The 24466-nt window shown below is 37.6% G+C and overlaps 1 protein-coding gene across 9 annotated transcripts in view; it reads right to left on the bottom strand.

The window, feature by feature from the left end:
• WNK1 (WNK lysine deficient protein kinase 1) overlaps positions 1 to 24466 on the bottom strand; it is a 150723-nt gene that overhangs the window by 21794 nt on the left and 104463 nt on the right. For 4 of the 9 annotated variants that reach the window (XM_044228034.1, XM_044228037.1, XM_044228041.1 and 1 more), the window contains 14 exons: positions 24104 to 24323; positions 22995 to 23328; positions 21941 to 22128; positions 13803 to 13886; positions 7339 to 7488; positions 5695 to 6153; positions 4666 to 4938; positions 3899 to 3987; positions 3633 to 3795; positions 3098 to 3214; positions 2608 to 2781; positions 2343 to 2400; positions 2093 to 2215; positions 100 to 1550 (listed from right to left, as the gene is read on the bottom strand). In XM_044228034.1, the coding sequence (XP_044083969.1) occupies positions 100 to 1550; positions 2093 to 2215; positions 2343 to 2400; positions 2608 to 2781; positions 3098 to 3214; positions 3633 to 3795; positions 3899 to 3987; positions 4666 to 4938; positions 5695 to 6153; positions 7339 to 7488; positions 13803 to 13886; positions 21941 to 22128; positions 22995 to 23328; positions 24104 to 24323 (3883 nt within the window). Of the gene's footprint in view, positions 1 to 99; positions 1551 to 2092; positions 2216 to 2342; positions 2401 to 2607; positions 2782 to 3097; positions 3215 to 3632; positions 3796 to 3898; positions 3988 to 4665; positions 4939 to 5694; positions 6154 to 7338; positions 7489 to 13802; positions 13887 to 15981; positions 17212 to 21940; positions 22129 to 22994; positions 23329 to 24103; positions 24324 to 24466 lie in introns of all 9 variants that reach the window. The other 5 variants (XM_044228043.1, XM_044228036.1, XM_044228038.1 and 2 more) reach the window with 5 other exon arrangements.

Raw genomic sequence — 24466 nt, 5'->3', positions numbered from 1 at the left:
CATTTCTAATTTGCAAGGCTGAGTTGAAAAAACGTACTTATGGGCATGGGGGGGGTGAATGATCATATTTATCAAATTATTTCAAAACAAGAATCTTACTGGAGCTTTAGTTAAAGGTGGCTTCAATGGAGCAGTTCCAGCTTTCACTCCCGGTGTAGTGCTGACTGGGGCTGACACATAGCTGACTGGGGTAGAAACTTGCCCAGGTGTGACCACTGGCAGAACTGACAAACCAGTTGTGCCTAATGGCAAACTGGTTGGTGGTAAGCATGTACTTGTAGTGGAAGTCATGAGCTTGCTTGGTGCAACAGCAGTGGTTGGGATGCCTGGTGTGACAGTGGTCTCTGCTACCAGTGAAGTCTCTAGTGAGACAGATGCATGCTGGGCTCCAGATGAGCTGTGTTCACTAAAGAGAGACCGCAGCTTTTCCTCTAGAGTCTTTATGTCATCAATTCCAGGCGCTTTGGGCTGTGAGTCAGGATCTATTTCAGGACAGTGAGTGTGGGGCTGGTTGGGAAGTAAAGCTGGTTGAGGCTGACTATGAATTAGTGTCTGCTGCACAGCAGGCACACTGGCAACAGGTTGTACCAAGGGTGGGATACTGGGTACTTGGGGTAATAAAGGTGTAGAAGTAGGTCCTGCTGCTTGAGGAAGGGCAGGAGTAGAAGCTATAGCTGATGGGGTGACCAAAGGATGCACCCCACCAGTCTGAGAAACTGAACTAGATAACCCTGCTCCAGGGGTGGAAGATGATGGTGCAGAGAGGGACAAAGCCAACCCAGTTGTACTGCTCTGAGATGTTTTATCTAGTGAGTGTGCACTAACCACCACTGTTTCGGCTAGAGTTGGAGCAGAGGTGCTACTGCTAAGCTGAAGAGATGGCTGTGGAGCTATGCTGGGGAATGGCGTGGTGGCAGGAATAGATGTTAATGTGGCTGCCCCAGTAGCACTGCTCGCCACCTGCTGAGATAGTACAAGTGGAGGCTTAGCACCTGGGGCAGCAGCACTGCCCACTGCAGAGGCTGAAGTTGTTGAAACTGGTGTAGAAGGCAAAGTGCCTACACTAGAAACAGTGCTCCCAGATGTGGGAGCCTGAACTGGCTGGGACGTTGCTGATATCGAGACAACTGTAGGTACTGTGATGCTCGAAACCACAGTGGAAAATACTGGTGATTCAGATACAGGTGGTACAGGGGGACCACTTGAAGGTATCACGCCTGTGCAGGTGGCAACTCCCCCAATCCCTGTTTCAGTGGTCACTGGAATCTCAGATGGAATTACTGATGTGGAAATGTCTGTAAGAGGGCTGCTAGTTGCAGGGACTGATACTGAAGGTGTGGCTGCTGCTGTGGTTGGGACTCCAGCAGTGCTACTCATGGAAGGAGGGACTACTGGAAATGTTGGTCCTGTATGACTGAAGTTGGGAGGTGCCGTGTTGGGCCCTTCTGTCATCTGGGCATGTCTAAGCTCAGAAAAGGCCTGCTGCAGGCTAAGAGATGAAGCAGAGTGAGACAAGTTCATTCCAGTGCCGTGAGAAGTAGAGGCAGCAACTGCAAAGGAAAACACAAAATTCAGAACTAGTTCATTTTTAAAAAGCTGGGCTCAAAATTGTCATAACAATCTATTTTTGGATTATCAACATTGCCACATACCAACAAGGCTTAAAACTCCTAAGGAAATGACAGGCTATAAAACAGCAAAGTAAAAGAGCAGTTTGGTCAAAATAAGTTATTGGCTTGTGTGAATATCTATTTCTAGGTTCAAAAAAATTTGATAAGGAGGAAAAACGGAAAAGAAGTCACCACAGAACATCTATAATAATCCTAAATGGAGGAATGAACACATACTACTGTACGGACATAGATTCTATGACACAGACTACATCTAGTGCAGTTCTCCTCTCCGGCTCTTGTCTTTCAATCCCCTCTATTCATCATCTATTTCCCTCCCCATATCTGTTGTTTATAATCTCAACTTTCTACTCTTCTTTATTGTCTAGGTCATCATGTAAACTACGGCTTGATAACCAACCTTCCAATACAGCAGAGATGTTGTAGGATTAATAGAGGTTGTGGTAGAAGCAATTCCTTACCTGTATCTGATATTTCACTAGTGAAAACTTTTGATTCTCGTAATCGACTTTCTGGCACAGGACTCACTATAAACCGTCTTCCGGCAGAATGAACAACTTGCGTTAAAGAACTTGTAGGAACGCCTGGTTAAAAAGAAACAAACCACTTAATTGCATTATTTATATATTGTCACCAACATGAGGCTTCATTATTAGTATACAACTTCTTAGGTCAAAGGTAAGAGCAAACATGGAAAGAAAAGAAATTCACCTATTTGCTGTGGCATGGAAGATGCAGGAATTGGTTGTTTGAACTCTCCTTCCAACTTCTACAACAAACAAAAGTGATCAAATTCATTCTCAAACACAATCTTAGAGATTGGGCAAAGCCAATGGCCACATGCAGAGAGAACAAAAATGTCTGATAATCTTAGTCACAGATGTAATGTGGTATCACTGAACGCTGTGCATGGCAGATTTAACACCACAGCATTATTTTGAATAAACACGCTTCTTTATAGGAATGGTGAACCTACTTGAGAACCTGCAAAGCCATAGTCATCCTTTCCCTGCAGACTCTCCAATCCCTGGTCACCCTCTGGTTCCACACTGACATCCTCACTGAGCATTTCATCAGCTTTTTCAATAATTTCTCGTACTTGATCCACAAATGACTCTCTCTCCATTGCTAGAATAAAGTCATTGTTCACCTGCAGAAGAAATGTGATGTCAGTCTGATTACTAGAGTGTTACACATGTTTTAGGTCATTCCAGTTGCCTTTTGTCCTACCCACATTCTACCTGAATCACTATTTATTTGCTACATAAGTTAGTTCTTCAATACCTAGAGTTAGACATGTCCTAGACAAAAATATCTCTAAATCACATGTTTGGTGTACTAATTATATTCATGTTGAAATAAATATATAACTGTCAAAATAGATTATAAAATACCGCACATTTTCTTAGGGCAGTGGATATGAAAAAGTACTAAAGCAAAATCTGGAGCTCCAAATGCAGACATACCATAATTGTTGCTATCTCCTCAGGATTGTCACCATCTAAGTCGAATTTGAATGTAACCATTTTCCGATTATGAGTCTCTAACTGACATTCTACTACCCGGTCTCCTTTATTTGAAACCTAAAAAACAAAAGAAAAGAAAATGTACTTAGTATTGCAGAAGCCATCTTCAATGCTGCTACTGAATTTGAGAAAGGAATGTGGATTATCACTTGAACTTAAGCCTGATGTTATCACTATTCCTTGACCTGTTGGTACTTTACCTCTTAAACTGGCAGCAAGAAAACATTAAGAAAATATCAGCCCTTGTGCTACTTCCTCATCTTCCACTGAAGGGTCTGAAAGGAATGTAAAGTCTCTATTCTACAAGTTAAAATTCTTTTTCTAAAAAGTAAATAATGCCTTACTATAAAAATATGGAATTTAACAATGTTACTGGGTGATTAGAAAATTCCAATCTTTCATCAATACACCTGAGCCATAGAAATATTTAAATAATATTAAGATGTATAAAACCCATGAATTTGTTAACACTTACATTCAAAATTCTTAATTTTGGACGTGAAGTCTTTTCATGACGAGAGCGACTTCTTACAGATTTTCGATAATGCCGTTTTGTAGTTCTCCCTTCATGCCTTCCACTGGATGATGGGACATTCTCATTGCCATCACTCATTCCCGAAGCAACATCTGAATGTGCACTTTGAAAAAAGAAAAAAAGTTCAGTGCTTGAAGGTTTAATATTTTGAAGTTTTAGATGATCCTACCTACCAGTCAAGGAAGCAAAATTTTACTTTTACATACCTATCTATAGAAGAGACCAAAGTGGTAGGCTGTGCCTGTGCCACTGGCACTGGCTCTGGAGGAGCAACTTGAGATACTCCCTGAGTACTCTGTAAATAGAAAGAATAATACAGATCTTGGCAGGTATACATTTTATTTATTATTCATCATCTCCAATAAGCTACTCTTTTTTTTTCCCCGTCTAAGTCCTAGAAGCACTAAATTTACTAGTAATTCTCAGTATTCAGCATCTAGAGACAGTGGTCTTAAAATTCCAAAGGAGGTTTCTAGAGCTAAGTCTGTGGTGTAGACTGCATGGTGGGACATCAGCCGACATAGCTGCTAGGTAGTGAGAAAGTAACTTGCATGCAGCCAGCATCTTCCTAGAGGTGTGCAACAGGGCAGGCAGAGCGAAGTGCAAAGATGATTCAGATCTCTCTCCTAGCAGGGCAAAAATGATTACTGGGAGCACAGCAGGATAAGATCCTTTTATGACTGCCAATGGCAAGAATTTGTGAAAGGATAAGAATAATGGCTAAAGTACTAGCTAGAGAAGTGAAGTGCTAATAGGGTTAATCTTCTCCAAGGCACACTCACTTCCCAACAGAACAGCCAGTGGCAACAAGGCCCCCACATTGGCATTTCATTCTGCTGGAAGAAAAAGTCATTTAAAAGTCAGTTTGAAAACAGTCTCCAAATGAGTTCTAAAACAGGGGCACCTGTTTCTTGTCATTTTTATCCCATGTGTTTATATGTTTTATATATAAACATGCAGTAATTCCATTTACCTCCAGAGCTGCTTGCTGGGAGGATGTAGTGGGGGCTAAACTCACTGCTGGCTGGGACACTTGAACCTGTCCTCCTATACTGCCCACAGGAACCAAAAGGTTTGATTCCACAAAAGGCTGCACCACTGTAGGAAAGTAACCTGGTGTAGCCAGTGCTTCTGTAGGCATGGGAGGGGATAGGACTGTAGAAGGGATGCAAATAGAAGCCACGCTGGAAGAGGGAGCAATATTTGAATCTCCTGGGTATTGTGGTGGCAGTCGAGGTGGAAAACCCTGTGACAGAAATGAGGAAGGTGAGTTAGTGCAGGTTGGGTCATCAAATTAGCAAAACAGTAAGACATGCATAAAAAAACCCAACAAACAAAACACCAAAAACAAAACAAAACAAAACAAAACAAAAAAACCCCAACAAAAAAAGAAAGCACAAAGCAAAGAAGAACAGTAGTAGCCCACTCTCTTTCTAATAATTTAAAGATTTAAAGATGATTCTTGAAATGGTAGACTGGTTTCAATTTAGGGGACAGGACTCTACAACTATAAATTGCTGGATTTTCTCCTCCTGAAGATTAAATAGGAGGAATAAACGTAATTCCTTTTAGAAAAATATCAACTTTCTAGCTAATCTTAAGTGGGAGAATGCAAAAACTCTTCAAGGTATCAATCATTCTAGTCATATCATGACAGGACAATCTGAAGATTTTTATTGGTACCAACCATGTTGGCTACTCTAGCCTATTAAAAAAAAAAAAAGGAGTCACCTGATATCTAGCATTCAGTCAGCTTACATCAAATAGAACAGAACCATCTTTCTCCCAAGAAGTGTCTTGAGAAAAATGGAAATGAACTCTCAGATCTCATTACCCTATCTTTTCTCTGAATTTTACTATATTAGCTTCTCTGGTTGAGATCAGCTACACTTTGTTATTGCTAGTTATTCTGATATTCAGCTATTAGGTTTTCAAGTCCTTGATGGTTTACTAGTAGAACCAAACCCTCTGGTGCCCTCCTTTTGGCTAGCCAACACAATACCTGGTACAGAACATCTCCAGAGGGAAGTGGAACCTCAGCAGCTTGTCCAAGGTTAGCTGGTATTCCCATGGACTGAACTGCTGGTTGCAGAAGTTGTGGGTGAACCTGACTTGGCAGCTGAGTCACAGGCTGCAGAAGGGTTGGAAGCTGACTAGGAACCATAGTTGGTCCCCCGGGGATCCCGGCTGCTGAAGCAGATGAAGCCAAGGTGAGCAGAGGCTGATTAACGCCAGCTGCCATTGTAACGGGAAGGGATGAGAAACCTGTCTGAGCCGCAGACACAAGAGGAGTTGTTACGGGAATTTGAGAGACGGGATACTGAGGGAGTAAGGAAGTAGAGAGTGGCTGTCCCAAAGGGAGGAAATGAGCACCAGAGTGGACTGGAACAACTGAGGGTTGTGTCGCAACTGGGATCTGAGGTTCGCCTTGGATAGTTGGTACTGGCTGGGAAACTGGAAGCTGGGAAGGTAAAGAAAAACAAAACAGACAGACTTTAAAAAAAAAAAAAAAAAAAAGGCAAGGCTGACTAAAGCAAGATTTATGAATTAGCCAAAAAGAAGGAAAAAACCCCCAAACCCCTGCATACATTAGTGTAAGTTAATGTGAAACACAAGAATAGGGAAAGATGATAGGAGACAAAGAGGCTGACAGACTGGCTGTTTCAGATCTTCTTTTGTAGAAAACTGTGTTCATGCTTCATCATTTAACAATAAAAAGAGGACACTTCCATAGGCAAAGCCTTTTCTGTTTTTTTACAGTTTTATTTAGATGTATTTCACGTACTCTAATCCTTTGTCATGTTTGCTGTCACTAAATGTATGACTGCTACTATAGTAGTTACTGGAATTAAAATGAATTCCTTTTCCCTGGAAGTAGATTCCAATTCATGTTGCTTCTACAATTCTAAAGTCTAATATTGGCCTAAGAAAGTAGGTAGGTAAGTACCATATTTCACTGATTCTAGGATGCAATCATCCCTTTCTACCATCTGGTCATTTTAACATTTGTGAAACTGAGACACAGTTTGTAATTAATGGTGTGTCAGTACTTGGTTACATAAAATAATGGTGCGTTTCATAATTTCAGTTATCTGTCTGAAATACGACAGAAACAATACACTGTGCCAAAATATAAGGACAAGCCTCAGTGTTAAAGTTAAAAAAAGGTCATTCAGTAAAATATACCTTCCAAAGTGATTAGAAAGATGACTTAAACACAATTCCATATAAGGGGTTTTTATAACTTCCTGTCAGTAGGCAATGGAGGAGGAAACAATGCATAAATGTACATGAAAAATACAGCATAGCTGTAAACCTAGAATATTAGGTATAGTTGACACAATTCTACAAAATGTCCAGGTTCAGCTACCAAAGCAGTTATTTAACCCACCACGATTCAAATAGCTGTCAAATGGGCTTTAGATGAACAAACCTAAAAGTTAAACATTTTTGGATTGTGAATGCTGTCAGTATGTACCTATTTACAGTAACCAATACATGTGCACAAAAGGAACAACTGTCAATTTATTTCTGTGGTAAAAATAACCAACTTCAGTATTTCACCATTAGAGAAGATGGAAACCTATCCATGAGAAAGTTATATGGAGATTCTTTTTTAGTGTCTATTTAGGAATTGAGAGTTTACCTGTTTTCCAGCTGATACTTGAGGCAAGACCTGTGGAGCTTGAGACTGACTGGCTGGTTGCGCAGTAGCAGCCTCACTGGAGGCTGATGTCTGGGAAAGTGAATACTGCACTGTCTGTTGAGGAGGGGCTGTCTGTTGTACTCCCTGCTGCTGAAAATAAAATAGAATTATTCAGTTTTCTTTCAACTCATTAACAGCCTGGCTCTAAGGAAGTATGTTTGCCTAAGGTCTTCTGCATGTGTAAATGACAGTATTAGTAATAAAGACAGGCATAAATCCAAATTCAACAATTCCCTTTTACATTTCTCTTTTTCCTCTGCTATTCTTTCATTGTGATGGTACAACCAAGAGCAATTAACCAATGTTTCAAAATCGGAGTCACCACTGGTTCTTCACCTATCATCCCTCTTACTCCAATAGTAAGTCATTCACAAAGATCTTTAGATAACATATCCAAATAGATCCTCTCTCCTCCAACCACTGCTCCCCATTTTTTTACCCTCTTTCCTGGTATCACCTCTTACAATTTGATCCTATATCAAACAAATCCAATCTCCCATTTTAATCTTTCTCTTACTGTATTTTATCAACTGTGTAACTAATTTGAAGAACGGTTCTGATTACAGCCACAAAATATTGAGAAAAGCATTGGATGTGGAATTTTAGCTTTACCATTTACTAGCTGTAACACCTGAGAGACTGTTCGTTTTACTGCCAAGAAGATATTTCTTTCTTTAAAAAGGACATGATCACTTGATTCAACGTAGGGAAAAGGGAGTAAGTGACATTTAGGAATCAAACATGCGCTAGACATTCTGGTATAATACACTTAACACATGGCACGTAATTGTAAATTTTGTAATAAATTAATGGCTCTCTCGAGCCCAGCAAAAATCTGAACTTCATAGCTGACTTTCAAGACTCTCTAATACTTGTAAGTAATTTAAAATTGTTGTTAACGGCGCACCTGGGTGGCTCAGTGGGTTAAAGCCTCTGCCTTGGCTCAGGTCATGATCCCAGGGTCCTGGGATCAACCCCCGCATCGGGCTCTCTGCTCAGCAGGGAGCCTGCTTCCTCCTCTCTCTCTGCCTGCCTCTCTGCCTGCTTGTGATCTCTCTCTGTCAAATAAATAAATAAAATCTTAAAAAAAAAAATGAAATACCCTAGCCCCATATCTCAGAGGCAACCACTATTAATGGTTTGGTCATCTCCTTTATGAATTTTTTTTCTGTATGTAAGTGGTCATTTCTTTAAAAAAGCTTTTATTTTATTTGACAGGGAAGGAGAGTGTATACACACAAGCAGGGGGAGTGGCAGGCAGAGGGAGAGGTAGAAGCAGGCTCCCCACTGAGCAAGGACCCTGGGATCATGACCAGAGCTGGTGAGATGCTTAACCTACTAAGCCACTCACACACCCCTATAAGTGGTCATGTACACACAATGACATATTTGTTTTTTTAAACAAAAGCATGCCCATTCTATAAATACTGTTCTCTAATGTGCTATTTTCATTTAATTTATCAATGGCATCAATATCCTAATAAGGAACATTTTGGTAGGTTTTTTTGGGGGGGAGCACTTCAAATAATGCTACAACCAGTATCTTTTTTTTTTTTTTAGAAGATTTTATTTATTTACTTGACCGAGATGGAGACAGAGAGAGAGAGAGCACAAGTAAGGGGAGTGGCAGGCAGAGGGAGAGCAAGTGGCAGACTCACTGCCAATCAGGGAGCCCGATGCGGGGCTTGATCCCAGGACCCTGTGATAATGACCTGAGCCAAAAGCAGACGCTTAATGACTGAACCACCCAGGTGCCCCTTGGCTTTTAGTTTAAAACCAATTCTGTCAGATACTGTCTATAAACATTTCCAACTATATATACACTATTTTAAGGTCCTTACAGGCACATGTGTTTTCACATTTTATTTTATTCCATTAACATTTTTTTTGGCTATTGTTCAAAATAAAGGACAGTGAAAGCCTGTAATATGGAAGTACGATAAAGATTCAAATATATGTTGACTCCCTTCTTTATTAAGGGAAAGAGGGAAATTTGAGGAAAAAATTCCTACCTTATACACAGGCATATGATTACCTCTCCCCCCTATTAATGCAGAACCAATATATACATTCAATTATTTACATTCTAGCTAAACTGAACTAAAACATCTGTTTCTGTTTACTTTGTGCTTTTTACCCCCTCCTTCCCTTTGGTCTAGAATATTGTTTAGTCTTAGCATCTGAGTATAACTTATAATCAGAGTCCAGTTTAAATGCTATCTCTTTCATAAAGCCTTCCTTAACCCCCTCTCCCTGCTTGAAAGTGATGTAATTTCTCTCCTTTAATGGCATAACTGGGAAGTAGTTAACTGGTGGGTTGTGCAGTTAGGCAACTTGGATTTAAATTCTGTTTCCACCTCTTATAAGTTGTTTAAGCTTGGATAAATTATTCATCTTTTCCAGATCTTATCTCAGCCTTCCCATCTGTGCAATGAAAATAATAACAGTATACTTATAGGGTTCATATAAAAATTAAATACAAATACAGGCAAAGTGCTTTGCACATTGAATATAATCTTATCTACTACGCTTATTTGTTTTGTAGGAGTTGACAGATATGTTTGCTAGATTATTTAGGCTCCTTTGAAAGTAGGCACATCTTATCAGTCCATCTTGATAGACCCTCAGTGCCTATCTAGCACATGGCCTTTGGGAGCATGAATTTAATTAGGAAATAATCTATATAGTTAGTGGTGTGTGTGTATGTGTTTGTGTGTATGTGTGTATGTGTGTGTAAACTGTCAAGAAAGAACAGTTTTATAGACATATACCATCACTCTGTGCTTAAAGTAAGAGTGAGAGGCACGTTTGCCAATTTTACTTTAGAGTCTTTAGGGAGAAGTGGCACCTCTGAGTAGACCAGGAGAATATAGTGGTCTTTTGTGCACAATCCCACTGGCTAATATTCAGCACTTCAGCCAAACAGGTACTGTTGCACACAGCAATTCAGAATCATGTTTTTTAACCTGTCCCATGAAACCAGTTCAAATAGCCTATAAGGACTATACCGTGTATGTTGGACAAGGAAGGGTACTTGATGAAAAAAAATGTTCATGAGCATTAGTTGAACAGAAAGTTAAATACATGAAGACTCTACATGGTTCTTTGGAAGAAATTATTAAGCAAGCTGGGTTATAGCCTATATGGCGTATAGCAAAAGAAATACTAAGTGTTCTAGTAGGAGGAAGTTACCTTTTGGTACCTCATTAATATACAGCATAGCACTAGAAAGGACTCTTGCTAAAAACATGAGAAAAGCAATCCCCTGGGTGGCTCAGTTGATTGAGTCTGGAGTCTCTGGATCGAGTCTATCAGGCTCCCTGCAGAGCAGGGGGTCTGCTTCTCCCTCTGACCTTCCCCCTCTCATGCTCACTCTCTCTTTCTCATTCTGTCTCAAATAAATAAATAAATAAATAAATAAATAAAATCTTAAAAAAAAAAAAAAAAAAACAGCAATCCCTTATTGTTTACATTCCAGAAACCCATGAAAGAAAGTAAATTTTAGCTAAGTACATTTCTTTCCTCACTCTAATAAAACTAGAGATATGGTTTTGTAAGATGGGGCTGGAAACTGATAGTCGGTAAAGTGAAACTCATCTCTAAAAATAAATTCCACTTGGGGCACCTGGGTGGCCCAGTTGGTTAAGTGTCTACCTTCAGCTCAGGTCATGATCCCAGGGTCCTAGAACAGAGCTCCAAGTTGGGCTTTCTGCTCAATGGGGAGTCTGCTTTTCCCTCTCCCTCTACCTGCCCCTCTGCCTGCTTATGCTCACTCTTTAATAAATAAATAAATTAATCTTAAAAAAACAAAAAAACCAAAACAACTCCACCCATATAGTACAAAGTGTACTATAGGTACACTTTGTGTAGGTTATAAAGTGTAACCTTTAGAAAAAAAAACACAGGAAACCCCAGTAGCTTCTTAAGTACCTCTGCAGAATCAAAAGTCCCTGTAGAACTTTAATACAGAAAAAACTCTTGGGTGGCTCAGTTGGTTGGGCGGCTGCCTTCGGCTCGGGTCATGATCCCAGTGTCCTGGGATCGAGTCCCACATCGGGCTCCTTGCTCGGCGGAGAGCCTGCTTCTCCCTCTGCCTCTACCTTCCTCTCTGTCTGCCTGTGCCCGCTCTCTCTCCCTCTCTCTCTGACAAAATAAATAAATAAAATCTTAAAAAAAAAATACAGAAAAAACTCTTACTATTTTAGAAATACTGAATTCTGACTTGTAGTTTTTAGTTCTATCCACTTACTGGCTATGTAATCTTGAAAAAGTCAAGTATTCTAGACTGCATACACTTATGTAAATTGAGGGCTCAGTTTTATGATTCTACTCAACTTAAATACCATCCTATATTTAAAATAATTCATAAAATAAAGCTACCTTTAAAAAGCATCACTGACATATAAATTTTGTATTACAGCAATAGCCCTATTTAGTTACATTGTTTCCCCCAGAAGAGTCAACTAATTCTTTTAACCTGTTATCTATGGAATTGCCCTCCTTTACTGCCACACTACCCACCTTTACCCCCACATATTTTTCTTACCAATCAACTAATATCTTCATTTGCTAATAAGTATACACATATATGCCCACATATAAAATATATAAGGAAAAGGAAATTTAATCTTTTCCTTTGGAAAAGGAAAAAACAGAGTACACACTTAAATTTGCTCAGCTTTTTAGTGTTGGGTGTGTCCACAGATAAACAAACAAGGACAGTGGTATCCATGATAGTGTTTCTGTCCTCAAACACCTTTATGTAACTTTTAATTTGTAAATTCTTTTTTTTTCAGGTTGGCTTGATGTCTACCATGGGATTCAATGCAGGGCTTGAACTCATGACCCTGAGATCAAGATCTAAGCTGTGAAAAGAGTCAGACACTTAACTGACTGAGCCACCCAAAGGCCCCTTTGTTTGTATTCTTATTAGGGATTACTAATACAACTAAAATACAATCTGTTGGGCGCCTGGGTGACTCAGTTGGTTAAGCAACTGCCTTCGGCTCAGGTCATGATCCCGGAGTCCCAGGATCGAGTCCCACATCAGGCTCCAGCTCCATGGGGAGTCCGCTTCTCCCTCTGACCTTCTCTCCTCTCATGCTCTCTCTCACTATCTCTGTCTCAAACAAATAAGTAAAATCTTTCCCAAAAAACCCCACAATTTGTTACGGTTGGGAAAAATATGACTACTCAAATTTAATTATATACAGATTCTGCTACTTGTCTGAAAGAGCAAGAGCAAGACAAAGCAAATTCTATGACAGGGCTGTTGGTCACCAAATAAATGCACATATAAGCAAACTAATCTTTTTTTAAAGATTTCATTTATTTGTGATAGAGCGAGAATGAGACAGAATGCACGAGGAGGGGGAGCAGCAGGCAGAGGATGAAGCAGGTTCTCCACTGAGCAGGGAGCCTGATGTGGGGCTTGATCCCAGGACTCTAAGATCTTGACCTGAGCCGAAGGCAGATGTTCAACCGAGTCACCCTGGTCCCCCAACTAAACTAATCTTGTACAAGGAACATTTAATCTTAAACTAGTATCAAATGATTGTATGATCACATGCTGGACTAGGAGGGGACTATTTTGTAATAGGAAAAGCTTTGTTTAACAAATTAATAGAAAGAGAAACCAATTTATGATTTGGTGGTTGGAAAAAACACTTTGTAGGAAACTATCAAGGAAATAGTCCATCAGGAGGTTTTTATGATACATGTAGTGGCTAACAGTTAATAAATAGTCAATAGTGCCAAAAAAGCATTATTCCCATGCAGATAATTACTATTAACTAATATCAATAATGAACTACAGATGTTTAATTTTAGAAATAGTAGTTTTGCTGTTCAATACATCAGCACAGTACTAAATTTTTTGAGCTCCTTGAACACTGGAGAATTATATTCCCCAAATTAAAAGTTCAAAAATTGTTTAAGAAGCTCCTAAAATAGCTGTTCAGTTTCTCTTCGCATAAAATCTGATACCCCATCTCACAAATTAGAAATAATTAAATAGGAGTTTAGCATTATTAGAGTCAAATACTATGAAATGGCAAAATGCTCATAAAAGGTTAAGTCACAAATATAAAAACAAAACTGATATTCTCTGGATTGTTAAATTGTTTAGAATCATCTATTTCAGAAGGCAGATGAATTATGTATCAGTTAACAATGATTCTTTTGAATTTCAATGCTATGTCTAACTCAGCAGATAGTTTAAAAAGACTTAGTGTCTTTTAGATTTTTTAAAATGTTACTGAACACAAGAAATGTTGTATCTCTTGATTTTTCTTTCAAAAACATAGCAAGCCTTTATTTACATCAGGAATGTAATTCATGAAAAGATATTAAGCAGTGTTTTGGTTACAGATAATCCATAAAATGTAGCAATGAGTTGTTCTTACCTGCTGAGAATGTTGTATGGGTAGGGAAGATGGAACGCCTGTTAAGCTACTTGAGGATGGTTGAACCTGGCTTTGCCCCTGTGCCTGAAGGAAAAAGTGAATACAACAAATTAGCGAAGCCCTAATTAAGTATATAGAGAGGTCAGGCTTTTGCAATAAACTCCTGAGAGTTTATACTAAAACATCAGCTTGATTAAGCTAATCAATCATTAGTATGGGAGAGACTGCTGGGGCATCTTTTATGAGAAAGGTTAGGGAAGGATTGTATCACAGATCATATTCTGATCCCACACAAAAACCAATGATGGTTAAAACCTAACCTACTACTGCTGTGCTCCGGCTATAATTTTACCCGACAAAATACTAAAATTCATAATAAAATTCTTACTGAAATATAATAATCAGGAAAATAGTAGTATGACTACTGATGTGAAAAAATTCCATATCTGAACAATCAAAGACAAAAGGAGATTTGATAGTGCTAATTTGGTTCCTTTTGCTACTTCTTGTAGTGCCGAGGTGACTTCTACCAAAAATGTAAAAAACCTGTTATCATCACTAACCTAGAGTAACGGCTGTCAAAACTACAAGTGATTTTGGCCTCCCAGGGATCATTTGGTTGTCACAACTGAGGGAGGTGACTGCTACAGGCATCTAAGGATTAGAAGCCAAGGATGCTGCTAAATAACCTACAATGCACAGAACAACCCACAACAAAGAATTATCCAACCTAAAACATTAGTAGTGATGAATCTGAGAAACCCTGATCTAGAAGGCGTCTAAGTCAAGTTAAATGAGGTGAGAAATCCTGTATTCAAAGGATTTTATAAAGTAAGTTAAGGAAATGAAAAGGCCCACCTTTGGCATACAATTTCAGTTTAGAGGGATTTCTCTTAAGTTTACTTGGATCTGACATTCTACTGCATCTTAACCACTACTAAGTATGCCTTCTTCCTGCAGTAGGTTTGGAAATTAACCACCTGATATTTTGCTTTGGAATGTTTAAAGATGAATGGCTGGCAGTGCATTAGGATTTACAGTACAGGCTAACAACTGATGCACTAATGTGAGTATACTGCATGCCCGTGCAGCATAATTTTCAAGTTTCTGGATCTTTTGGCTTCTTAGAACTATTCTAAATAACTGATACTTTATGTACACTTTTGGGGCTGTTTATGCCTCTTATGAGGGAAGAACACAGGAAGAAAGTATCAAGAACATACAATATTTTGTTAAGAGTGGAAAATCTAGAAGATCCAAATGATGCCTTGAATATATAATTGGAAGTCCGCTAGGATTTTATAAGACTTATACATTTGATAAAATATATGGAATACATGAAAATAGTTAATACTGATTCCACTTGTTGAATTCTATTACGTCCATTACTTTGTCTTTATGTGCAGGAGAGTACATATGCCCATATATATAAATAACAAATTAACTTGTTGAGGAAAGAATCAAGGCCTGACATACCTGTTTCTTAGCTTGCAACATATATCAGAAATTTGTAAAAACAAAACCCCACATTAGATTGTAACTTTGCTACTAAAAATTAGAATCAGTCAATTTTATGGATTAACATTTTATTTGGACATGTAATTTACAGTGACTTGTTCAAATGATGCCATTTTAAAAGGCATTTTCACTTGTTCCTAAATTCTTAAGATGTTACCTTTCTGTTTCTTAACTAATGAAAATTTTGTCTATTCCACACTAATGAAAATTTTGTCTATTCTTAATACTCTTAAAGAAATTTCCCTATTTTCCTTTTTTTTTTGGTTTTACAGAAAACAAGGTTATCCTTTCTTTAAAAAAAAAAAAAAAAAAACCAGTCACGTTTTGTCTCCAGCGAGAAAAAAATACTTTACATTAGCATTTATAAATAACCAATACTGAGTTATAGCCATTTACATTTTCACTACAAGTTGAAATTATTCTATGTACAAACAGATTTTAACAAGTGACTAAAATTCTACTTTTTGTGTTCTCTTTCTCAAGGGTTTGCGCATATTATAGTTTGTTCTTATATACAAGTAGTTTATAAACCCCCCAAAAGGAGAAACTCTACTAATAAAATTAAAAATAATCCTTATAAATGGAAAGGACAGACAGAAAACTTAAATGTAATGATGCATAGTAGGGTAGTTTAAAAGAATTGTGGAAGTTTTCCTATAACCTGTGGATGGAGTGCAGATCCTCCTGAAGAAAATGAGGCAGATAAAACCTGCTGAGATGTGGTTCCTTGGGGGAAACAGAAGAAAAGTGGGGATTCTTGGAACACTGTCTGAGGCAGACGGATAAAGGGTAACGAGACGTCAGAGCCAAAAGGTGCAGCTGCTCCCCCTGTAGGGGGAGGTGACTGAAAATCACTGGGGTCTGAAGAAGTAATTTGTGAGGAATCACTGGAATATTCTGGGCTTCCTATTGGCCAGTTCTGTCCCATAGGCTCTACCACAGAAACGGTCAATTCTGGGGCATGGTAATTACGCTGTTCTTCAGTCACGGGCTGTAGGCGACCATGTAATCCAACTGATTGAGGAGGTGGTTCTTCCTGATTCAAGTCCACTGCAACCTGTCGAGTTCGGTAAGCACGCTGAGGTAAAACTCCTCCTCCTTCTCCTGAAGAGGAGCTTGGAGTATGAACATGAAACTCAAATACACAATTGCTTCTGCTCTCATTGTTATGAGTTAATACAGCAGGTGCAGAATGAGGAACAAAGACAGGGTGAAATTTCAAACGTGTAGCATCTGTACTGATAGGTGCAGAAATACTAGAGAGGGGAGATCCTGGACTCAATCCAGAATCTAATCTTAAATTCTGAAGGTGTCCTACCAGGAAAGCCTGTCCAGATGGAAATTCAAAGACAGAACTTGAGGTAGGGCCCCCTTGTACTGGCTTCTGTTCAGGTATCTGTTTCATAGGACTTGACAGTACTGGTGAGTTGTATGGAATACCCTCATACTGTTCTGTCACCTGGGCCTGGTAAGCTAGATATACCGCTTCCTGAGGAATAAAATAGTGAGCTTCTTCTGGAAGTACTAGTCCAGGTCTATAATCACCGTGAACTTGAGTTGATTCAAACATAGGATGGACCTGTATCTCACATGGCTCTCCAGTTACTCTACTGGCTGTAGTGCCCAACATAACTACAGCCTCTGGTGTCCAGTTAGTTGGGCTGCCACCAGGTGGAAGAAGATTTTGGCCAACAGTCCTCAGCAGGGGTTGGAAGTGGCGAGTTTGGGCTTCCAAGAAGGAGGTGCTCTTACGCCGCTGGGCAATGGCCACCTTCGGTGGACAGGTGGGAGGTGGTGAAAAAGAAACTGGACGTTCATGAATAGTTGGGAAAAATATCTGTGATTCTGGGTATGTTGGGGTCCCCCCACACGGATGCGCCATGGACTGAGGCTGTATCAACATGAATAAGACAAGTAATTCATACATTCATATGTGAAATTACAGTAGACATGCAAAACTGGGTAGCTCTGTGTAACCCTATGAAATGGTTACACCAAATTTATAATTAATAAATAACAATGCTTTTGGAAATTATGTGCATAGTAAAAATCCATTAAATACATCCAGGGTCAATAAAGTTATTCTGTGGGACTCTTGGCATCAGATAAGAGCTGCTTTTCCACAACATCCTCTCTCAGAGGAAATGGAAGAACTTTCTAAGTGTTTATTGTTTTTACCACCAATAAGTATTCTTACTCTTAAAACATAATGTAAATTACATCAATGGAAAAAGAGTTCAAATAATAAGAGTTAAGGGAAGACAGTAAGACAATATAAGCCCAGGTTTTTAAAAAGGTAAAATACTTAAATTTAAGCTGCAATCCAAAGTTTTCCTATACTCTGTGTTCTTATTATCCAGTGCTGTGTTACAGGCTCCAGTGTCATTTTCTTATCAATTAATCATATGCCTTCTAACTAGAAATCAAAAGAGGTATTTCTGGTGGACAGCAAAAAACACACTACTGACTATTGACAGTAATGTACTTTTCCCATCTATCCCAGACTAGATGCAGTTAATTTCACTACATGAAAAATGTTACAGATGCCAAATCACTGCATGTCCATTTTTCTGATCCTAGTTAAGGGTTGCATAATTTGGTGTTCAAATCAAGTGAAAAGGATAATATAAATAACACGGACTTAACAGCACTTTTTATATACAGAGGCAGTTCTACACATAAGAATCTAAATTCAAAATCCTACCTTGCCAAATGCAAACAGTGTACTTTCATGGATTCTTTTTAAAAAGAGTAGATTGGTTTCATTCTTTTGTAGGAATGGTCCCTATCAAATTAGTAAAATAGCTTAACTGTTACTTCTTCACAACAGCTAAAAGAGGGCCTCTATTTTAAGCCAGAATGTTATATTTTCCTCTTTATTCAAGGAGAGTCCCAAAGTCATAAAATATTATATAGTTAATCATTCTCCTGAGTAAAAATCTGAAGATTCTGGTATTGAATGTAATTAATCAAAAAATTAACTATATTCTCTATCTGAAAAAGCAGCAGCAAGTTTCCCACAGTATTTAACAAAACTTTAAAAGACGGATCTTGTATAGATATAAATGGGGCCAAAGAAAATCTTATGTACTACATGTATATCTAATATACTCATTACGGTCAAGATCCCACCTTCTTTAAGAAAAAAATTTCCACAAGGGAACATGTGGCCTTTTAGTTTGCCAACACACCATTTTAAACAGCTAACAAATTAAAAACCAACTTTCACTCTTTAATTACTCTTCACTATGGGGAAAAAAGGGACTCATACAGCTTAATTAATGTCTCTTTAGACTAAAGTGAAGAGAAAATGTATTTGGGTTATTTCTGATAAAGAGAAAATTTGCTTTTGATTAAGCCAATGAATTTAAAATAAAGTAATATGTATTCTTTACTAATGTATGAAAATGCAAAGATTTGTACAAGTCAGTTGGAGAATATAATAAAAGCCAAATTTTATTGTGTACATATTCCTATGTGCCCAGGGCATTATTCGCATTCTCTCTCATTACCTCCTTGCTTCCCCACTGACCCCCTTAAAGCCTTGTAACAAAAAAGTTTCCTATGGGAAGAACAGTTATTCTGAAAGCATAATATAGTACTAAGTGTAGTCCTTTTATTTATTTAATTTTTATTAAAATTCTTGATGCCTGGATGTATTCATTGGCAATAAATTTTCATTTGTCAGGAAGTTTATGGTTACATACAGTACTGACAAAGAGGGAAGGCAGGCTGGAGCGTCGGTGCTTGCGCTGAGAGGCAGAGTGCATAGGCAGGACACTCTCCAATGCTTTAGAAAGCTTTTCGGCAAAAGTTTCCTCAGGGGCAATCCGAAGGAGGGAAGGAGAAAGAGGTGCAGACAGCACTGGTGGTGGGGTGGAAGGAGCACTGGGAGAGATGCGGGACAGAGAGGGAACAGCAGAAAGATGGGGAACACAAAACGACATGCTACGGCCACGACGAGGCTAAACAGAAAACAAACACACACATGAAAAACACAGTACTTTGAAAACAAAATAACCAAATGTACAATGAAAATAGGGCATAGCTGACACAAAGAAGTGTTCCAACCTCCCTCAATCCCACAAATCCAAGTTTTTTGAGGAGAGGTATAATTCCACAAAGCACAACTGGCAGATCACAACTATTCTCTCTATACTGTTGGTCAGATACAGGTTATCAACAACCATGATAAGGATCAATTCTCTTCCTAAATATTCTGAAATAACATCAATTATTATGAATGTATGAATAAGAATGGCCAACTAAGGTAGTATAACAGGGAAAACAATGAACACTGGATTGCAGTTTTCTGCAAACTTATTAAAATTAAACAAGAGCGAAATGTTAGTTTAATGCACATTATCAGGTGTAGAAGATTTTAAGACTGGACTACTTTGTAGGAACTCTGGAAACCTCAGAAAAGGTTTTTCCATTTCTGTTTTAGAAAGCATCAGCCTAAGAAAAGTTGCTGGCTCAGTATTTTATTTATTCCACTTCCTATCTTTATCTGTAAAGGGTAGAAAGTCATTTTCTGGTAGGAAAAGCATTAGCTTTCTAGAAGTAATTCACAATAGATACAGACACATTGTGTATTTTCACTAAAGTAGTCAATGGAAAAGCATCTTATATTTCAATCTCTAAAGAGTAAATTGAACAATTTTCTGGCATATCAGAAATTCAAATTAAGTTTACAAAGTCTGAGGTGCCTTAACATAAAATTTTTATAACATGAAATTTTAATATAGCTACAAAGCAGTACACCTAATATTGTTAAGCTTGTCCTGAGCAAACTCGTCACTTTCTTTTAGGTACTGTGAGCTGTGTCACTAATCATATTTTCTTTTCCAAAATTGGCTGCATAGAATCCACTGAGCCAAATTTGTGACCTACCAGTAGGAAGTATGAAAGTATCATTATACTTATCATACTTAGTTCATTCCTGGTTCTATTTTTCTCCACACTTGTTTCTTTTTTACTCTAATTTTTTTTTTTAATTCCACATTGATATATTATTGTAAGCCACAATAAATTCTTTCTGGAATAAGAAATCATAAGGAATCGTAAGATTAAAAAAATTCTCAATGTTTGATAACTCTTCATAGGCTACCTCCACATAATACTATCAATAAAAGGCAAGGCTGTCATTAACAGTCTTTTAGAGCATCAATAAATACAGCTATGTTTGTGGCTCAAATATTTAAAATCTTCATAAATGATCATTCTATTCCCTTTTCTCAAACTGAAATGCCTAATGTTCATTACCATGTGATAAGGGAAGCCAAGAGATTAAAAATAGTTTTTAAAAAATCTAGTTATTATGATCCAAAGAAAATCAATTAGAATAATAGAAATGGACATGAAATGCTGACAAATTATACGTCAGGATAAAGAAATTCACCTATATAGTCTTTGTAAGTTCTTCTACCCTACCTAATTATTTTAAAGGTCAGAAAAGGAGACTGTTAAGATAGTATTAATAGTCTGTGTTACTGTGGCCATTCATTTTGAGACCTAGACAATGCAGGACTGATGAATGGACTCTGAAACAAACAAACATCTTTTATTTCAAGCTGTAGGATAAAAGAACAGAGCAAGCAGAAATTTTATTTTTTTAAGAGAGAAAGATTTTCATTTAATGCAGAGCAGAAATTCCATACATTCAGATTTAAAAGCTTTTTGAGAAAGAGAAAAAAAATCTATCTGTCTAAAGATCTCACTAAATAAGTGCTATACCAGTTACTCTCCAATTCTTTCATGAGGCAGATGATGTATTTTATTTACCTCTGAAGACTTCATGGAGTGTCAACAAAAGAAATGGGGTATTACCTGATGATCTATTTTAACATTTTTTATATGAAAAGCAAAAGTGACTAATGTAAAACATGAGTCTATGTGTGTGTGTGGGGGGGTTAATATATATATATAAATGCATACAATATTTCAAGCAATAATCTCCATAAATTGATTCTGAAAATAAATCTGTAATAAAACAGTACCAACTAAAGATAAAAAGCAAATGAACGTATACTGGGGAAGAAATTTGTGTCCGACACAGACTTTAAGGCAGGAACACGCATAGCAACTGATGGTTAACTAAACACAAGCGCTAAATTAAATGGTCATACAAATAAAGGATTTCTTCACTTTACTCACATGCAGCATTCTATAATGGTTTGAATGTCTTACCTGTGTTTTATACAGTAAGAAATCTTACAAAAAATGCTCAGTAATTCTTTTAGTAAGTAACTTTTTGAAAAATCTCCTTGTGCCCACCCCCAAATCATCTATATGTCCAACTTATGCTGCTTTGAACAGTTTCAATTCTAAAGTGCCAAAAGAGAGCATTATCTTTAACCAAATGCAGATTACTCTAAATCTTATACATACTTCTTCACATATGAATTTCAGCTAATTCTCACACAGTAATGTTTATGTCTTAGCCTGCCAGAACTATTCTAACTGTACTCTATAATAAACTTATTTCCTTCAGAAATATACCATTTATACTTTCTACTTCAGACTCCTGCTATTACTTGGGATAGTAGGAAGAATGTGAATTTAACACATTATCTACTGGCTCTGATTATAGGCTTACACTCTTTTATGCAGTTACTTACCACACTTGAGGGTGGATAGACCCCATGGGGCTGAGATTGTGCTTGGACAACAGAAGCTGTATGCCCTGGGAGTGTGCCAGTAGAATGTGCCTGTTCATGCTGGGACCCATATGAAACTGTCTGTTGGCTGCTCACTCGAGATTCTGTGAAGACAGAAGATCCTTGACCACTGTCAACCGTCCCGTCAGCTAAAGGAGAAATACATTGTCAAAAAACAGAAAGACAAATCACAAAATGGAGATTCATATTTTCCCATTACAAACCCAAGACTTTAGGGTTAGTTTTTTCTTTGCGAAGACCTAACCTAAATAAAAAATGAATAGTAGTTTTTAACTAAGTCGATTTCTATGTTTAAAAACATGAAGGGTCCATATGGAAAAAAAGGTTTAATGTCTTTAAAAAAGGAAACAAAAAACGTCATGGCTATTACAGAATCTTATTACCTGAAGAATGAGGGAAATAAAATGGAATGCTGTAAGCCCTAAGTCTTAACTTTGGAGACCAGTGTGTTCTTTGTATTAAGCAGGCAGTTCAATAGAAAACTAACCACCTCGTCAGTTTCTAGTTTATACATCATTCAGCATTGCGAAGAAAAGCTGAACCAGACTAATGGGTTCAATCACAAACAGCTAGGATAAACTTGTTCATTTTTCATTATTAGTTACATTTCATTTTATTTTTGTAGATTGTAAGTTTTTAAAAACATTCTGTATTTAAATCCCAGTTAGTTAACATACACTGTAATACTAGTTTCAGAATTACATTTTATTTTAAGGAATTGTGAAAAGTAAACATCTGCAAATTGGAATTTCCAAGATGTTGGAACCTGTAAAATTATTTTATATCCTAACCATATTTCCTTACTGTCCTGTCCTTCTAGTCTATTAGTGATGGATATTAGAATAGAAACAAAAAGTAGACAGTGATCATTTCAAGTTTCTTTTTATATGGTGGATTCATGATTCAAACCAAGAGCCTAGTGCAAAATGAACAAGATGAAAAGTCAATGAGGAGTATCCTGAGTATACTTGTGTGCACTTCCCAAAATACTTACATAACACAGATATACTAGTTTGTTGGTACTGTAGTTGTTGATGCTGATCTGCCTCAGGTTCTTCAGGTTCTACTTGTGTAGAAACTGAAGCTGAAGTGGTGGAAGCAGGAGGCATGCCAGTGCTGGCAGACGGGATCTGCTTGACTCCTGGCTGGGAAGTACTTGATTGTTGTTCTACCTGCTGTTTGAGACTGTTCTCTTCCTGCTTTCTTTTCTCTTGCTCTTCCCGCACCAACTGCCGCTGTTCTCGTTTTCTCTTAATTAATGACACTCTATCTTTGATGGCTTTTGCCATGGTCTTGTGATCACCTTCACAGACATACCCAGACTCTACCTACAGGATAAAAGAGTGCATTAGGAAGCAGTATGATATCAAAAGAAAACAAATTAAAAATAAAACAAAAAAGGCACTTCTGGGGAAAGAAGTAGGAGTAAGGGAGAAGAGAAAGACCTCCACAACAACTGGTCTTAACCAAAATTGTGAAATTACTTGTCTGCATTATGCATTTCTCCTTCATTTTTGTAGATACTCACAGAGTGGGTGTCATTATCTCTGTAGAAACTCAAGTAGGTATACTCTCACTTCTTAAAATAATAAACAATAAATAAAGCCAATAGGGCTCCTTTTATTCTAGTCACTCTATCCTGCTCACATGTAACTGTTAATATTAACCCAGGTTGTTTTTACTTCTTTTCCCTAAGCAACAACTTAACCAGATAAAACAACTGTGATCAATACATGAAAGTTAAACACACACATATACAAATCTCTCAAAGTATAAAAAATTAACAATTACAATAAATATGCTTCATACCTGACCCCTTCTCAGAGGCAACTTCTATTGAATAGTTTCAAGTTCTAGTAGAGATATTCTATGAGTATCTCTGCATATTAACTATTTTAGGCAAGCCTGTTTGTTTTCTATAGTTAAGAGTCTCTTACAGTTTCTCTCCCCATTTCCATCTTATTTTTCCTTCCCTTCCCATTTGTTCATCACTTTTGTTTCTTAAATTCCACATAAGAGTGAAATCTTTGTGATATCTGGCCTTCTCTGAATGATTTATTTTGCTTAGCATAATGCCCTCTAGTTCCATCCATGTTAATTTACCATTTCTTGAGCAACATCTTCTGGCACATCTCTTTCCAAGTCAAAGGAAAACTCAATAGCTTCATTGTCTTTGTATTTTCCCTTTAATTTCTTAATATCTTCAATACGTAGCCATAATTTAATGGCTATCTTTTCTCCATCATCTTCTTCTGCTAATTCTACCCGTACCCCTGTTTCCTCCTGGAAGAAGGCATGGTTCAAAAGGTCTTTGATAGAGTATCTTCCAAAGAGAGAGAAATGAAACAAAAACAAAACAAAACAAAACAAAATGACATTAGATTGAAAACGTAATTTTTAAGTGTGGCTAATTATTCTAGGAATAATAAAGAAAGGCTATAAAACATAAAAAACAAAGGAAATTTT

This window comes from Neovison vison, chromosome 12 (assembly GCF_020171115.1).
Source record: "Neovison vison isolate M4711 chromosome 12, ASM_NN_V1, whole genome shotgun sequence".
NCBI lineage: Eukaryota > Metazoa > Chordata > Mammalia > Carnivora > Mustelidae > Neogale > Neogale vison.
This window is presented reverse-complemented; position numbering and strand designations above follow the sequence as displayed.